Here is a 15,222-nt window from a genome sequence, read left to right on the forward strand (position 1 = left end):
ACAAAATGGTTTTAAATACAACAAAGCCAACAAATCTTTGTCTTTGATTGAATCTGTGTCTTTGTGTCTGACCTTTTTCTCCAAGTTGTGTATCATCTGTTTCAGCAGGCCGAGAGCCAGACCCTGTTCTCCCTTTGCCCAGAACACCTGGGCCTCCTCCAGTTGCCATGACGACACGGGTATCGACGCCCAGGCCCGTCCACCACCGTGCTGCTTCATCTGGAAGACCGCCTGCTCCGCTCGCTGGACACAAACCACAACAATCCAGATCATTTTTACAAAATTCACCCGTGAAAAACAAAATAAACATAATGGTAAATCTCACACACACACACACACACACACTACCTGTGTATTCCCCGCCTTGCGAGCCAGCTGGCAGAGCTCCATGAGGTGGTCGGTGAGCACAGAGCTAATGTACTGGGCGCCGTCGGGGTCTCCCACCCTGGACGTCAGGGTGTGCTGGGCCACAGAGCGGGCGGCCAGGATGGGCTCCACCAGAGCAAAGTCACTGTCAGCGAGCAGCTGCGAGTGCTGCCGCCACTGGCTGCAGACGCTCCTCAGCGTCACATCTGAGAAGGGGCTAATGGAAATAAAGAAGATAAAATATTAACTATCTGGGTCTCACGAATGCCACAGACTAGTCATAGAGTGGCGAAGTCCCGCCCCTTGGACCCCCATGGGACCTTTCGGAGTATATAAAATGAATGGTGTTCAATGGACAGAAAATAATTATTTTCTGTTCCCCTAGTTGTTATGCCTTGGATTACACAAATGTTGTTTATAGGCTTAAATTATATTTTTTAATATCAAGAATTTGACCGTTTATTGTACCATTGTTCAGTTAAATGCTGTTGAGAAAACACAATGAGAAAGACGACAACTCTCCACATGCCCCGACTTATAATGATTTCCCCCTCTTCCTATGCTCTTATCCTGTCCTTGGAAAAAGGTGGTGAAGTGGAGCAGAGAGATCGCCATGTCTGTTGCAGAGTTCAAGTCAAGAGCAGTGAAGAGCTGTAGTTCACAAAGAGGGCTCACACAAAACACACTAACATTATCAAAATTCTTTGCGCTACATTGTAGTCTTCTTTGCGTGGAAAAAATACCTTTAAATATCACAAACAACATTATGTGAAATCCATTGCACAATTCAGAAAATAATATTTATCTACCCATTGAATCTCAGTGACAATATTTCGCTTTTGAGGAGGACTCATGTACCAGAAACGGAAGGGCGGGACTTTGCCACTCTATTGTGTTAATGACTGTGCTGCTGTCGTCACCTGGAGAAGAGCTGCTTCACACTCTCGAGCTCCCTGATGCTCTGCAGGTTCCTGAGCGCCGGGTACAGAGAGGACACGGCCTCCAGGCTGCCTCTGCACAGCTCCTCCACCTCCGCACCCCTGTGGGAACACACAAGCACATACAGGCGGTTAAATGATTTGATCAGATTTACTGATTTAACCTAAAAAAAAACATCCTGGAGTGTCTAAATGTCAGTCATACCTGGCCTGTTTCAGCGTTTCATCAAATATGGAGAACTCCTTGTCTCTCAGCGCTTGTAGGGAACAAAACACTGATTCATGGAAGCCAGGCGTGGATTTGTCACTCCTGATAGAATGATATCAAGAAAAAGGGATTAAGTAACAAATTTCCTTGTTCTCCCTGATGGTATACTGCTCGGTGAATATATGTCCCCCCTCCCCCTCACCTCTCGGACAGCTCACAGTCCCACTGGGTGTTCCTCCAAGCGGCCTGGAAGCGGAGCTCTGTTAGTTCGGCCCCCCACTCCACCCCCTCACTCTCCAGACCCCTCATGTAGGTGGCGAGGATGCTGCTCAGACCAAAGTTCTGCAGCCCCTGTTGGTCGAATGGAGACAAGAGTTTATAAAATAACATTATAGCATTTCATTTTCTTTATTAGGATCCCCATTAGCTACGGCAGGGCTGCAACTAATCTTCCTGGGGTCCACCAACATTTCAAAATAACACAAAATATAACACAATAAAAACCAGCCAATAGAGGCTCCAAAGGAAATGCAGTGTAAAAAGGGTGTAAAAGAGTGTAAAAAAAATACTCTGCATAGGAAAAGCAGAAATATACTAGGATATAAATACAAGAGAAAACAAAACACTAGTTACTAAACTAAATAGGAGCTCAGCAACAGAATAAAGTCATAACAACAGTCCAATCGGCTGTCGATTGTCCAACTCGTTTTACACATCGTTCGAAAATTGTAGGAGACATTTAATTTGATTTACACTTATTTATATTTATATAAGATATAAACATTACAAATAGGGCAAATAAACAGCATCTATTATGAATATTTAGGCTGCTCTTTATATTAATGTCTTTTGGATCTTACCACAATGATTCCCACTTGTCGCGTGGCCTCAGGCAGGGCAGAGTGAAGGTCGTATGAGGTCAGGGCCTTCCCCCACATCGCTTCATGCTCGTAGGTTCGAATCCTGTCATTTGAAAGTCAGGGTCGGGGTTAGCGTAGTTGGGGTAACTGCACATAACCTGGAACTGCTCTTCAACTGTTCAACAAGCACGACATCAAGCTGTGATTCTGATAATTATTACCTGGTCAGTGGACTGGTCAACGTCTCCCCACCACAGCCATAGAGACTGTCAGGCTCTCCGATGCTTCGATACACCTCGATTAGAAGCTCCTATAAATACAGGAACACATTTTACAACAACATTTTATGGTTGAATTTGTTGATGCATGTTTAGAAGACCAATTAACAATTAATTTAAAACCAAAGAACTAACCTGCAGACTGATCTTGGTGTCTTCCATACTTTTCTCTGTCAGGCTGGAGATGGTGAAGCTCTGGCTGTGCTCCTCAAAACTGAGCTTATATGTCGCTCTCGACTTGGTTCTGCAGATTTGATCCATTTTATCAGAAAGAGCTTATCTTTTGATTTTTGTATGTAATTGAGATGATTATTCAATTGAACAATTAAACTGATTATGCTTTACAACACATATCTAGGTCATTAAAATCCCATATAAAACTCTTTTCTTACTTGCGGCTATCCTCCATGTTAGCTTTGATCTTGTCGACGTAGATCTCCGTGTAGAGCAGAGCGGTGAAGTGAGCTGCGCAGGACTGAGCAGCTTTGGCCACCTCCAGGTAGTTCAGCTCCAGCCAGAAATTGGAGTTACACACCGTGCCGCAGGACTTGCTGCAAGAAGGATACACGGGTTATTTTGCAGACACTGCTCACACTAAATATTAGTTAACAAGCATCTAAAGAATCTACAGGAGATAGATTATGTAGCATTAAACCCATTTGAGTCAAAATACAAAAAACAGGCAAAATGCAGAGTCAAACATCACAAACCTTTTAGAGTCCACTGGTCTCTGCTGGTGTCTCAGATAGTCGATAACTGCTAGCATGGTACGCAGAGAGGTCTTGTCATACAAGCCATGGCTGGCTGAGTCGGACTCTGTGAACAATAATGAATGTTTGACACTGAACAGCTTAACAACAGAGAAATAATTCAGGTTAGAGCTTTGAATGTGTTGAATAGTTTATCTTATCTGTAAATAGATAATTATCAGTGATAAATAACCAATAAATCAAAGTTGGTAATGAGGGTTTAGCAAAAACTGTGGTGCAGCTGAGGGGAACATAGTTAAAAGGACATGTTTTCTACAATACACAACTATTATTGTAATACAAAAGGAGACAGGGCCTAAAAAATTCTGATAAATGTTCAAGTAAATAATAAATGAGGCAAGTCATAAAATCACAGCACATGGAAATAAAAGACTTGCAACAGAGATTGTTTAAGACCGCGGCGCTGAGCTTCGATAAATCTGCATTGCTGTGAAAGAATTTATGAGTCACATATATTCTGTATGCAAACATGTGTAAGTCACACTCTGTATCTTTGCTCTGAACCAGCGACAGACCGGATTACAGTGTGAAAATCTCCCCTATACTCCAGCACAATGCCTCACAACATAAGGTCCACCGCAATGACAGTGAGCAGGAAGAAGCAGAAGAGGAGGACACAAATGTATTATTGTTATTATTAGGAGTCATAGTCTCAAACCTACCAGAGTCAGAGTTGAGAGGTGTGGCTGACCGACTGCAGGCCTGAGCACTCCTACAACAGAAACTGAAGAAGTCCTGGATGTGGGAGGAGAGCAGCTCCCTCCATGAACCACTGGAGTCGTCCAGAAGGATGGAGTGGATGATGAGGGGCAGCAACCTCTGACAGCAGTCCACCTTCACCTGGAGACAGACGGAGGCAATAATGTGCAGATTAGAAAATGGATTCAAACACATCTGGATCTGTGATGCAACAAAACGCTCCAAAGCACAAAAGGAAACAGTCCCTCCGTGAGGTTCATGAGCTCACCAGACACAGAGGTCGAGAGAGCAGCAGCGCCTCACTCTTCACTCCACCGCTGTCCAGCAGGGTGGTGCACAGAGCCTTCAGCCAGGCCTTGTGGCTTCCTGCCTGAGGAATCCAAAACTCCTGACTCTCCAGCTTCTCCCTGGCCTCCAAACTCTCCTTAGCGCTCACAACAGCCGCCTAAAAAAGTTGGATTCAGACATTACAGGCAAACATGGACTCATATCGTTAACATACACAGTTTTCCTGACTTGAATCTGTTGTTAAAGTGTAAAGAAGACATACCTAATCAGCTCAACTATAACCTACCTTGCTTTTGGCCTTCCTGAAGGGGTTAAGGTAGGCCAGCATCGGGTCTCTGTTGTCTTTGTGTTGCTCCCAGAAGTCGACTCCAGACTGAATGGCGAGGATGTTCCTCACACACTGAGCCGCTGCCTGCCGAACCTCAATACTGACACACGATCACAGAGCAGAGCACATATAAGCACACACTCACACACACAACCAACACAACACACAAAATTTTGAAGTGTGATATTTAGGATTCACCGTACCGCTGATGGGTGAGTGCGTCGTTCGTGCAGTTGAGGATGATGTAAAGACGCTGCGACTCTGTGGAGCTGAAGAGAGACACGGCCTTTTCATAGAGCGGGTCTCTGCCATGGAGCAGGGCGATGGTGGAGAGATCGACAGGACCCAGTTCTCCGAGACAGCTCCCTGCTGCCTCTGTGGGAAAAGATTTGTTTTTGTGCTTGAAAACCTTTTTAAAGGGACAGTTCAACATTTTGACAAATTGGCCCATTGCCATAATCCCTATTGTTTTAGGAGTAGGTTCGTTACCTTTAATTGTTGGTGCAAGCTATTTTTGGAACGGCGGAGCAGAGCCGCGAGCTGCTCAGAGCTACACTACGAAGGCTGATGGGATTTGTTGTTTTCGAGGCAAATGCAGAGACTGCTTGCCGAAAAACAGCCCCCGACAGGAACGCGCATCAGCGGTTTTGCATAGCGTGGTGAATGTGCAGGTCACAACTTGTCCACCAGAGCGTTTTGGAGTTGTTGGATTGTGTATTTGATTCGTTTGATGAGGGAAACCAAGAAATCCTGTTAGCCTTTGTAGCGTAGCTCTGAGCAGCTTGAGGCTCCGCCGTTCTAAAAACAGCTTGCAACGACAATTAAAAGTAAGGAACCTACTCCCAAGACTATAGGGATTATGGCTATGGGCCAATTTTCCAAAATGAACTACTGTATCCCTTTAAGACTGAAACTAATCTACTCAGGCGTGGACAAGGACGCAGGATGCCGATGCTGTACAGGTTTGATGTAATACCTAGTATGTCGGCTCCTCCAGGATGGTTGGCTGCCAGCTTCGACAGCTGCAGCAGACTGAGAACCAGCTTCACCAGCACACTGTCACTGGGGTCGGCTACGAGAGGACAAAGACGGACAGCATTTAATTAGGCACGTAAGACATTTAACATGCTGCAAATTATATACAAAGGCCATTTTTTCCATCATGGGGCATCGTACCATGACACTCTTTGAGCAGCTCTCTGATCTGTCCCTTGTTGTCGTGCAGCTGTCTGGTCAGCTCCTTCAGCCCCTCCAGTCTAGTCAGAGGTAACGAGTCACAGGACGCCACAGACAGGAAATGCACGATCTCCTGAGGGAGAGAGAGGAGGGGGGACATGGAAGAAGTATTGAAAAGTTGATAATTGATAACCATGACATTTGCACACATGCACAAAAAGAACATATAATTTCTGTCTTTCACCATAAATACAGATGATTAATGATTTACTGGTCAGTTAAATTTACTTACAGTATCATCATGAGTATATTTTATAGAGACTATAAAGAGATAACAGTAGTGACGTGTTGTGTGTGTGTGTCATCGGTTGCTGTTACCTGTTGCAGTGTAAAGGTCCCATTGTTGTATTTGAGCTTGTGCTGTATGGACCTCAGCTCTCTGAACGTAGGGAGGTCGGGGAAAGGCTCCAACCTGCTGATGGCTCCTTTTAGCTTGTGTTGGTTCTCAATCACAAGAAACTGCAACAGACTCAGCACCTGGAGGAGCAGAGAGGAGGGAAAATCAAAAAGTATCGCTCATGGATACTCAAAAAGGAGAAACAAAATTAAGAGGAATGTCTTAAGGCATGTTTAATGATAAATAAGGCTTGAAAAATGCTTTGAAGGGGGGGGGACACTGTAATGCAGTAACTAGTCCATTCTTGTTATTTTGTTTTGTGGTGGAGGCCTCTGTTCAGTAAATTACAACTTTCATCAGCGCCCTCTAGTGGCAATCTTTGTAAATGAATTTATATGCAGAACAGCTTTGTCACATTTGCCTCTAATTTCCATATATGATGCATTCATGCACTACCTTTCTTACTACCTAATCTGAGAGTGTATGGGCCACATAGGTGGTGGGTTTGTCTGATGTCTGGCATTAGCATGATCTGTGTTTTGTAACCGTTTTGTTTGTAGTTTTGACTTGTATATGTGGTGTATTTTTGAGTCCTATTGCCTTCTTCGGAATGGGATGTGTTGTGTTGTGTGAATATGAAAAATGAAAACACACTTTGATTATTACTATTCATGCACTACCTTCTGCATTATGTCTATGAGTGAGTGAAATCACTAACCTGCTGTGAGATAGCTGGCCGGCTGGTCACCTGAGCCGTCAGAGTCCCAACAATGACCTGCAAGTGGCAGTCTAGAGCGTCGTCACAGAACTGCAGCGCTGCCTGACACACGGAGGTCAACAGGTCGCAGCACAGAGAGAGGCTGCGGGTGGAGACCTCGTCACACTGGAGTGGTCTGTGGACCGGAGGAACACAAACTGACTCAACGTTGTAGAGGAAGATGATCATGTGTTTAACAATTTACTGCATGTGAATGTTACTCCACCTGTGTGTGTGTGTGTGTGTGTGTGTGTGTGTGTGTGTGTGTGTGTGTGTGTGTGTGTGTGTGTGTGTGTACGAACTCACCTGCTGTTGATGTGGTGTATGAGTGTGTAGATGATGTCTCTGAGGACGAAGGCCCAGGCTCCTCCCAGACCGTCCTTCACCTCTCGGAGCAGCAGGTTGACAAACAGGTGATACATGAGGAGGATACGATGGCGCTCGTAGCCGTTGGTCGTCTCGGCTGCTCTTTCACACACCGCCAGCAAAATCCTTTGAATAGAAATCTACAAATCCGAAAATAGATGACAGTTAAGTAATAATAGTTGTTTTTTTTAAATGGCAAAAGGAAAAAGAGAAACCCTTTATGAATGAGACACTCTACCGGTGTTTTGGACAAAATGGTCACAAGTGACTTGTGGTTGGCACTGTGGCATTTGCTGAGGTAGTCCAGAGTCGCTTTGATGACATGGGAGGTGAAGTACGGTGGGTTTGGGACTGGGTCCAGCTCCCTGAGGGCAGGTACAGCATTTATTTAGTTGCACATTTTCTTCTTTTTTTTCCACTGACAGTGTTGTCTCCACAATGACTGAATGAATAAATGAATAAAATAATTAAATAAAAGGAAATAATTACAGTAATCCTAACCACCGTTACCCTATAAAGCGTTTCAGGTCTCCTCCGTCTCCGTCAGCTCCTTCATACAAAGTCATCAGCAGCTCAACCACGATGTCTGCCAGGTTAGTGTGGATCAGGCTGTCAATTTGCTGCCGACACAAACATGAGGACAGTTGAGCAAATTTGCCTTTCATTTACTGCACTCTACAGTTTCTTGTTTGTGGCACATCCTGCACACTCAGTGGAGAGTGTATTTAACTTGCGCACAAGGCCCACAACAACTGTGGGTGGTTTAGACTGGTGTGCTTTATCTCCACAGTTGGTCCTGGAAATTACTTCTATGTGCCCAGTCGGGTTAAATATGTTTGCTTTCCCTTGTTGCCCCTTTTTACTGTTTTCAAAAGCAGACTTTCTCCTGATATGGACGAATTAGAAAAGCTGCATGAAGTGAGAAGTCTAACCCCAGAAGGCCAGGACTTAGTTTTACAGCTGTGTTTACCTGTTTGCCCAGACAGTTGGCATTTTTGAGCAGGTCGTACACTTGATGCGCCTTCTCTCTCTGCTGTGTGACCTGCGAGTCCTGGCCTGGCAGGGCAAAGTACGGCAGGATGTTGACCATGATTTTGGGGAAGCAGTCGGCCAGCAGGTCTCTCGAGTCCTTCTCCAGACACCTGCCGATGGACCTCACCTGCTCAAAGTCGTCCAGGCAAACCAGCTGGGGTATTAATACCTGATAGGAGGAGCTACAAGAGCACACAAGACGAGACGGATGTTAAAAACCAGGTGGACATGCATAATCATAACTGCAGCATACAACACAGACTGAAGCCATGACATCAAATGAAAGGAAAGAGGACGTTTATTTCCTCACTTGTAGAAATCTTTGACTGTGTCATGGTCTAGGAGGGTGTAGGGGAATGAGCCAAGAGTGTAACGATCATCAGACTGTCTTTGTGCGAGCCACTCCGCCACTAAGTAGTACAAGTGAGAGCTGACGAATGTTTTTACACTCCTATAGCCCAGTGTTCTGGATACACTGCACAACATCTGTCAAGAAAAAGACAAAAACCGTTAATGACTCTGATCTTTCTGTAGATAAAAAGGGCTAATTACCAATGTGGGATTAAACTGTTACATGACTGTGAAATTGTTACCTTTTTAATAAGCAGTTCCTCTATATTGTTCTCCTTGTAGGACTGGAAGAGAGCGAATAGAGTCTGTTTTTCACACACTGGGCTACAGCACAGCACCACAGATAAACTCTTCAGCAGGGTGGCCTTGCGGTTGAACGCCTCGTCGCTCTGGTCGTCTGCAGAGACACTCCTCTGTGTGTGATCAGACAGGGAGCGTCAGGAAAATCAAAGAGGGGGGTGAAAAATTAACAAATAATACAACTTTCTACAGTACTTACTGGGAGCCTCATTCCCTCCTGAGCCTTCAGGTAAACATTTTCAAACGCAGACTGCTGCTGTTTTAGTGGCAGCATCTTCCTTTTGTCAGGATGCTCTGGTCTCATCTCCAGAAACAACCTGAATACAAAAGAAAATAATGGCGACAGTCAGAGCTATGATCCACTTCATGAATTATTCATATACTTTATTTGTGTATCATATCTAGATTTAATAGCATATTCTGATACATTGTCAAGTCAGCTCCTAGCTAACGCGTACTGTACCTCTCCACCGACATGGCTACCAGCATCCGGACTTGATGGTGGGCATCTGCGAGGTGAGACGGAAGAATGACAGAGACTGGGCGGTCTTCTTCTGTCTCGGGCCCCCTGATACTAAGGATCGCCCACTTACAGCACGGGTCAGCCTGTCAGAGGGGAGACATGTTGAATGCGCTATGCACTAACAGCATGATAGTGCAACTAGAACATGGAAAGAATACAGAGAAAAAGAGAAAGGGGGAAAAAGGGTCCTAATATTTTTTTTGTTATGAGGCACCGGGGTAATATTTCTCACTTTACAGCTCGTTCAGACAGCGCTTGGCTTATTGAATTTATGACATGTAGACAATGTGTGATGATAATTTCAATCTTTTTGTGTTTCAACCACTTGAGATGTCCTCTCACCCTGCTTTTCCACCAAGATATGAGGTCTCCTTTTGTGTTTTAACCACTTGTGAATTACAATGTCTAGAGACCTTAACTTCCCACCTACTAGATACAAAACCCTGCAGGATACCCTAAGTGTGAAACACACCCTGGGGGCGAGTACTACTCCCTGCAGCAGACAAAAAGGTGTGAAACACACCATCAGGTATAAATGTTTAGGTCTCCACATGCCCAGGGTCTTTCCTTTACCATCACCGCTTGGGTGGGGACTGACCATAAAAACTCGGCCGGCAGAAGTTTATATTTCATTATTCACCAACAACAAGCAACAGAGAATTTGCACAACAAATGCAAATCTAATATTTTACTGTATGACAGAAAAAAGCCTGAGACAAAGCTAGATGTTCATACTGTATGTGAGATCTCACCTCCAGTAAAGCAACCAGACATTGCACCAGGGCAGCTCGTGCTGTTGATGTGCATTTTCCCGTCTGGCTCAGGAAACTAAAGAAACAATGAACAAATAAATATCAGACATCGAATAATATTTATGTTGGACCTGGTTTAAAAAATCCTCATACAATTCTGACACAATTGGCAAATGTGGTGTAAAAGAATAAAGGATGGAGCATTTCAAACTTGATTATGATGCTTCATTTTACTGTATGTTGCATGTTCATGGTATGAAAATATGACACCAACCAGAATCCAGACACCACTTGTAGCAGGGATCCCTGAACGTGTCTCATCTCCTCAGGCAGGTGGTGGGTTTTCCCCAGGCTCATGATCGAGGGTAACAAACCCAGCAGGACAGCGGCACAGATCTCTTGGTCCTGACGGTACAGGTTACACAGATCCCTGTAAAACACAGACAAACAGAACCATGATGTCGTTATTCACACAGTTGTTTTATGACTAACAACCAAATATAAAAACATCTCCTTACGCTAGAGGCCGGAGCAGCGAATCAAACTCCTCTGGAGACAGCGAGTCCTTCGCAGGAAGCTTCTTCAGCAGGACGAGATACTGCAGAGAAAACGGATATCTGTTGAAGCTGAAGCAGCTGAAGCAGTGTATGTATGGAGATGTGTGTACATATGGATGTTCATGTGGATATGTATGTAGGTATGTGTATGTGTATGTGTGTATTTATGTACAGTATGTAGGTATATGTATGTATGTATGTATGTACGTATAATTACTGTATTAGGTGTGTATGTAAATTATATTCATGTTTTCATAACATAAAACATGTACCATAACAGGTTTAGGTAGTTATTCATTATTTAAGGAGAGGGGGGGGCAGTTTATAAGTTTTACTTCTTCTCACTCATTTCTTGAATATGTATTTCTATATCTCATGTTTAAATGTTTTGTCTTATTTTCTTTATCTTGTTTTTCATATTCGAAATAAACATTTCTTTCAATCAATCAATCAATCAATCACGCATCATCATCATGACAGTGGCTGCTACTCACCATGTTGAGGTGCAGGGCTTTGCTGAAGTCAAGCTGCTCCAACAGCAGCAGCAGCCGGCGCTGCACCTCCTGTGGTTTGAAGAGCAGACTGTGGACGCGCTGGACAGAGACGCACTCACACAGGAACTCCAGGATCGCCAGGAGAGCCAGGTCCTGCTGGCCCAGATGATCCTCTGCTAACAGGCTTTTTGCACCTGAGGAAAGACAGAACAATGTTTCAGCAGCTCAAACTGATTTGGCTTTGTGAGATTTTGCTGTTTTCACGTCATCAAAAGTTTCAACAATCTGTTTTAAATCCAAGAAAGGCACCGATCTACACAGAGAGAGGTCCAGTCTTACCCGGCCCACAGGAAGTGTCAGTGTTGTCTCCCTTCTGTCTGTGTGTCCCATTGGTGCTGCTGTGGGCCTCTTCTTCGTCTTCAAACAGATCTATGTCGTCCCCTTGCTGAGTCCTGGACACATCCCTGTCATCATCCAAGTGATCGTCTTCATCCACAACAGTAACTCTCTTAGAAACACTGCTCAGCTGGAGAGACAGGGAAGTAGAGGGTTTTCATATTCTGAACCCTGAGAACACAAACATCTTGGTTTTCCATTGTATATCTGTAACTCACCAACAGTTTGCAGATCTCTGCCAGGTCACTGAGGAGGCTGGACGGCAGTATCATAATGAACAGACTGGAGGAGACGGGGCAAACATTATCCTGTGGGAAGAAAAGCAGAGCAGAGTTTGACCTGTACTCCTCCATGTGTTGACTTTAACACCACGCTGATGATAAAATGAAGTGTGATGACAGAGGTTTATTTCACCTGGTTTTTCCTGCTGGCTGAATGCGTGCAGAGCTTCATGACAGACTTCAGAGTGTGCATGGTCCCCTCCTCTGTCATCTTTACTTTCACATTAGAAACAAAGCCACTGAAATCCTGGGCCAGGGCCTAAAAAAAAAAAAAACTCCTTCAATTTCAAATTTGCACTGCATTTCTACATTTTTTATTCAATATTACAGCTTTCCAGTTTGTATTCTTCAGTTATTCAAATTAAATAAAGGAAATTATAATTAGAGAGCGTTATTGATTTTCGAAATGTATAAAGTGAGAACCAACGTAAAATACAAATGTGTTTCAGTTTTGGGGGTCAACATATGGAATAAGCTCAGGGTTGAGTTGAAGTTATGTAGTTCTCTGTTGAGTTTTAAGAAAGCCTTAAAATGTAAAATAATTATAAATTACAGTATATGACTCTTTTCATCTTAATTTTGTACTGTCTAGGTACTCAATCTTATGGAGTGTATAGGACAGGAAAATATAAGCCTTGGGCTTCAGTCTATTCCTTTTTCGGTCACTGTATGACATTATTTTAATGTGAAATGTATGGATGCAATTATGTATAATATGTGCTGGTTAAATTGTCCATGCAAAATGGTTGACTTTGATGTTTGTGTTGTGTGACCGAAAAAAAACAATTTCATTCATTCATTCAATGTTAAATGTTTATCAAAATGAAATATATGTAGATTTACATGTTGTGCCCTACATAAGTGTGAAGCTGTACCTTTGCCTTGGTGAGGAGCTGAGAGCGACAGGCCTCCTCTTCAGTCAGGACCCCAGTGGAGACGTAAGCTGCCAGAACTCCAGTCAGCAGAGCGAAGCAGCGCACCAGACACTCTGGAGGGACGGACTGGGACTGTGGAGAGCGGAGACAGGAATAAACACCGGTTTGTGTGATGGATGATCACTCGCATGCGTTAACAGAACTATTAGCTCCCACTCACATCAGGGGAGTAGCAGTTGAGCAGGTTGTCGGCCACAAACAGCAGGGACTGCTCCAACTTGTTTCTGAGAGCGGGGACGGCAGCAAACTGGCCGTCTACTGACGATGCCTTCACTGACTCTTCAGCACCTCGGACCTCTGAGGTGTTGAAGGTGAACTGCAGGTACAGCCTCTCAATCACGTCCAGGTTTTCTTTGGCATCAGATGACACTTGTTCTTGAAAAAATGCACTTAAAAAAGGGGACAAACAATTTTTTTTTTTTTTCAAGAAATACAACTAGCTACTTATAAATAATAATGATGAAACTAGAAAATTTCCTCTCGGGAAATTTTGAATGGGCCACGGGAGCTACTGCGGGTTGTGCCATCTCTGTCAACATGGGAATCAAACCCACGATCTTAAGGTCAAGACAGAGCTGATCAGACAGACACATGATCATCTTTCTATAAGCACTGATATGGAGGAGCTGTAACCACATTAGGTTACCTGTGTGTGTGTGTGTGTGTGTGTGTGTGTGTGTGTGTGTGTGTGTGTGTGTGTGTGTGTGTGTGTGTGTGTGTGTGTGTGTGTGACTGTAATCACATGAAGCTGGCTCTAGAGTCTGTGTGTGTGTGTGTGACTGACTTGACACATAGTTAGTTAGTAGCTGCATCCTGTGTCAGTCTGATTTAGCTGTGTCTGTGTTTATAAACATTTAAACGAGCGCCAGGTGGATTGTTTATGAAGTTAACGAGCCCTGGCCTGAGGATCAAAGAGGTTACCACGGCGATAGGGGCCCCCGCAGGCTGAGACAGACAGAAACGTGGAGAAAAACAGCCATTTTCTGCCTCTAAACCGGCCTCACAATTAGGCTTAGCATGACAAAACGGTAACTCCTATCAGAACAAAACACAGATCAACGTTGCTCTAAGGACTTACTGAAAATTTCGGTACGATTTGGTGTTTCTACAGTAAATATTTTGGCGACGCTGGCAGTTTTAAAACATCAGGCCGTTCTGCTCCTCTCAGAAAATATTTGTATTGGACTCAATGAGGAGCAGGGACAGACGTGGCCGCACTCAGAGGCTGATTCTGTAAGTTCTGTAAGTCTCTCTGATATTTTGAGCACATGACATGAGAGATAACAAGTTTGTCTTACAAATTCTGAAAAAATTATGTCTGTAGAGTGTAAATTGTGGCCGTGGTGGCAATTTATCCAGAAAAAATACAGAATGTTTCTTCACTCTCTCCCACTCTAACCGATGATGTCACGCACTCTGACACGAACATTCCATGCAATACACACCCATTATAAACTCATAATTTCTCCAAAAATGATCATGGTCATTGATCAGGGATTGATCAAAAACTATATGACCTATCAAAACGTGGAGTAATACGACAATACACAAGACTTGTGTCTACTGTTTAAAGTTTAAATGGAGTCTCTAGGTGAAAGTATGCCTGAGCAGTAGACTTTTGTTAAACTCCAATGATTGGTCTTTTTCGCTCTTTTTTTTTCGCCCGTCCCATTGACTTACATGCAAATTTTTTGCGCAGTTTTTCGCGACTACGTCGCGAAAAATTCGTAAACTGTTGAGAAAAGTAATAGCACCCCGATCCCGATCAAACCGCACGTTTTGATATATAATTTGTCCTGCAACTCGAATCGAAAATCGTCCGGAAGATGAAAAATAATAAAAACTAGAAAAAGATAGCATTTCCTGCAGAAAATGCGTGTGAATGCTGAAAGCAGCTGAACGCTGTTGCTGAAGCAATGCTGAATGAGCTGAAGAAATTGTTGAATCAATGCTAAATTAGTTGACGAAACTGCTAAAGCAATGTTGAAAAGACTAATGCTAGAGTAGAGTAGAGAGTAGATGAATACTTTATTCATCCCTAGGAGGAAAAAAGCTGAAACATATAACTTGTAGTGTGAGATGAATGCCTTTTTAAAGGTAAAAAGCAGTAGAAATGCTAAAGGGAGAAGAAAACATTGAAATTCTGCATGTTTAAATTTAATGGTTAAAT

The 15,222-nt window shown here is 43.6% G+C and overlaps 1 protein-coding gene across 1 annotated transcript in view; it reads right to left on the reverse strand.

The window, feature by feature from the left end:
* Positions 1 to 15,222, reverse strand: part of atm (ATM serine/threonine kinase) — a 42,328-nt gene that overhangs the window by 8,171 nt on the left and 18,935 nt on the right. Inside the window, exons 13-47 of the mRNA XM_085795291.1 lie at positions 13,213 to 13,441; positions 12,993 to 13,124; positions 12,251 to 12,376; positions 12,055 to 12,144; positions 11,780 to 11,966; positions 11,441 to 11,634; positions 10,908 to 10,987; positions 10,664 to 10,819; positions 10,390 to 10,465; positions 9,578 to 9,720; positions 9,314 to 9,431; positions 9,057 to 9,227; positions 8,774 to 8,949; positions 8,402 to 8,645; positions 7,942 to 8,051; positions 7,670 to 7,796; positions 7,372 to 7,571; positions 7,027 to 7,201; positions 6,290 to 6,448; positions 5,912 to 6,044; positions 5,712 to 5,807; positions 4,939 to 5,110; positions 4,694 to 4,835; positions 4,388 to 4,564; positions 4,083 to 4,260; positions 3,361 to 3,466; positions 3,043 to 3,201; positions 2,786 to 2,894; positions 2,594 to 2,682; positions 2,373 to 2,475; positions 1,715 to 1,863; positions 1,510 to 1,614; positions 1,287 to 1,406; positions 349 to 583; positions 73 to 243 (exon numbers count right to left, since the gene is read on the reverse strand). Coding sequence (XP_085651417.1) covers positions 73 to 243; positions 349 to 583; positions 1,287 to 1,406; positions 1,510 to 1,614; positions 1,715 to 1,863; positions 2,373 to 2,475; positions 2,594 to 2,682; positions 2,786 to 2,894; positions 3,043 to 3,201; positions 3,361 to 3,466; positions 4,083 to 4,260; positions 4,388 to 4,564; positions 4,694 to 4,835; positions 4,939 to 5,110; positions 5,712 to 5,807; positions 5,912 to 6,044; positions 6,290 to 6,448; positions 7,027 to 7,201; positions 7,372 to 7,571; positions 7,670 to 7,796; positions 7,942 to 8,051; positions 8,402 to 8,645; positions 8,774 to 8,949; positions 9,057 to 9,227; positions 9,314 to 9,431; positions 9,578 to 9,720; positions 10,390 to 10,465; positions 10,664 to 10,819; positions 10,908 to 10,987; positions 11,441 to 11,634; positions 11,780 to 11,966; positions 12,055 to 12,144; positions 12,251 to 12,376; positions 12,993 to 13,124; positions 13,213 to 13,441 — 5,137 coding nt within the window. The remainder of the gene's footprint in view (positions 1 to 72; positions 244 to 348; positions 584 to 1,286; positions 1,407 to 1,509; positions 1,615 to 1,714; positions 1,864 to 2,372; positions 2,476 to 2,593; positions 2,683 to 2,785; positions 2,895 to 3,042; positions 3,202 to 3,360; positions 3,467 to 4,082; positions 4,261 to 4,387; positions 4,565 to 4,693; positions 4,836 to 4,938; positions 5,111 to 5,711; positions 5,808 to 5,911; positions 6,045 to 6,289; positions 6,449 to 7,026; positions 7,202 to 7,371; positions 7,572 to 7,669; positions 7,797 to 7,941; positions 8,052 to 8,401; positions 8,646 to 8,773; positions 8,950 to 9,056; positions 9,228 to 9,313; positions 9,432 to 9,577; positions 9,721 to 10,389; positions 10,466 to 10,663; positions 10,820 to 10,907; positions 10,988 to 11,440; positions 11,635 to 11,779; positions 11,967 to 12,054; positions 12,145 to 12,250; positions 12,377 to 12,992; positions 13,125 to 13,212; positions 13,442 to 15,222) is intronic.

This window comes from Trachurus japonicus, chromosome 13, assembly GCF_045865225.1.
Source record: "Trachurus japonicus isolate A0001 chromosome 13, Traja_1.0".
Classification (NCBI taxonomy): Eukaryota; Metazoa; Chordata; class Actinopteri; order Carangiformes; family Carangidae; genus Trachurus; species Trachurus japonicus.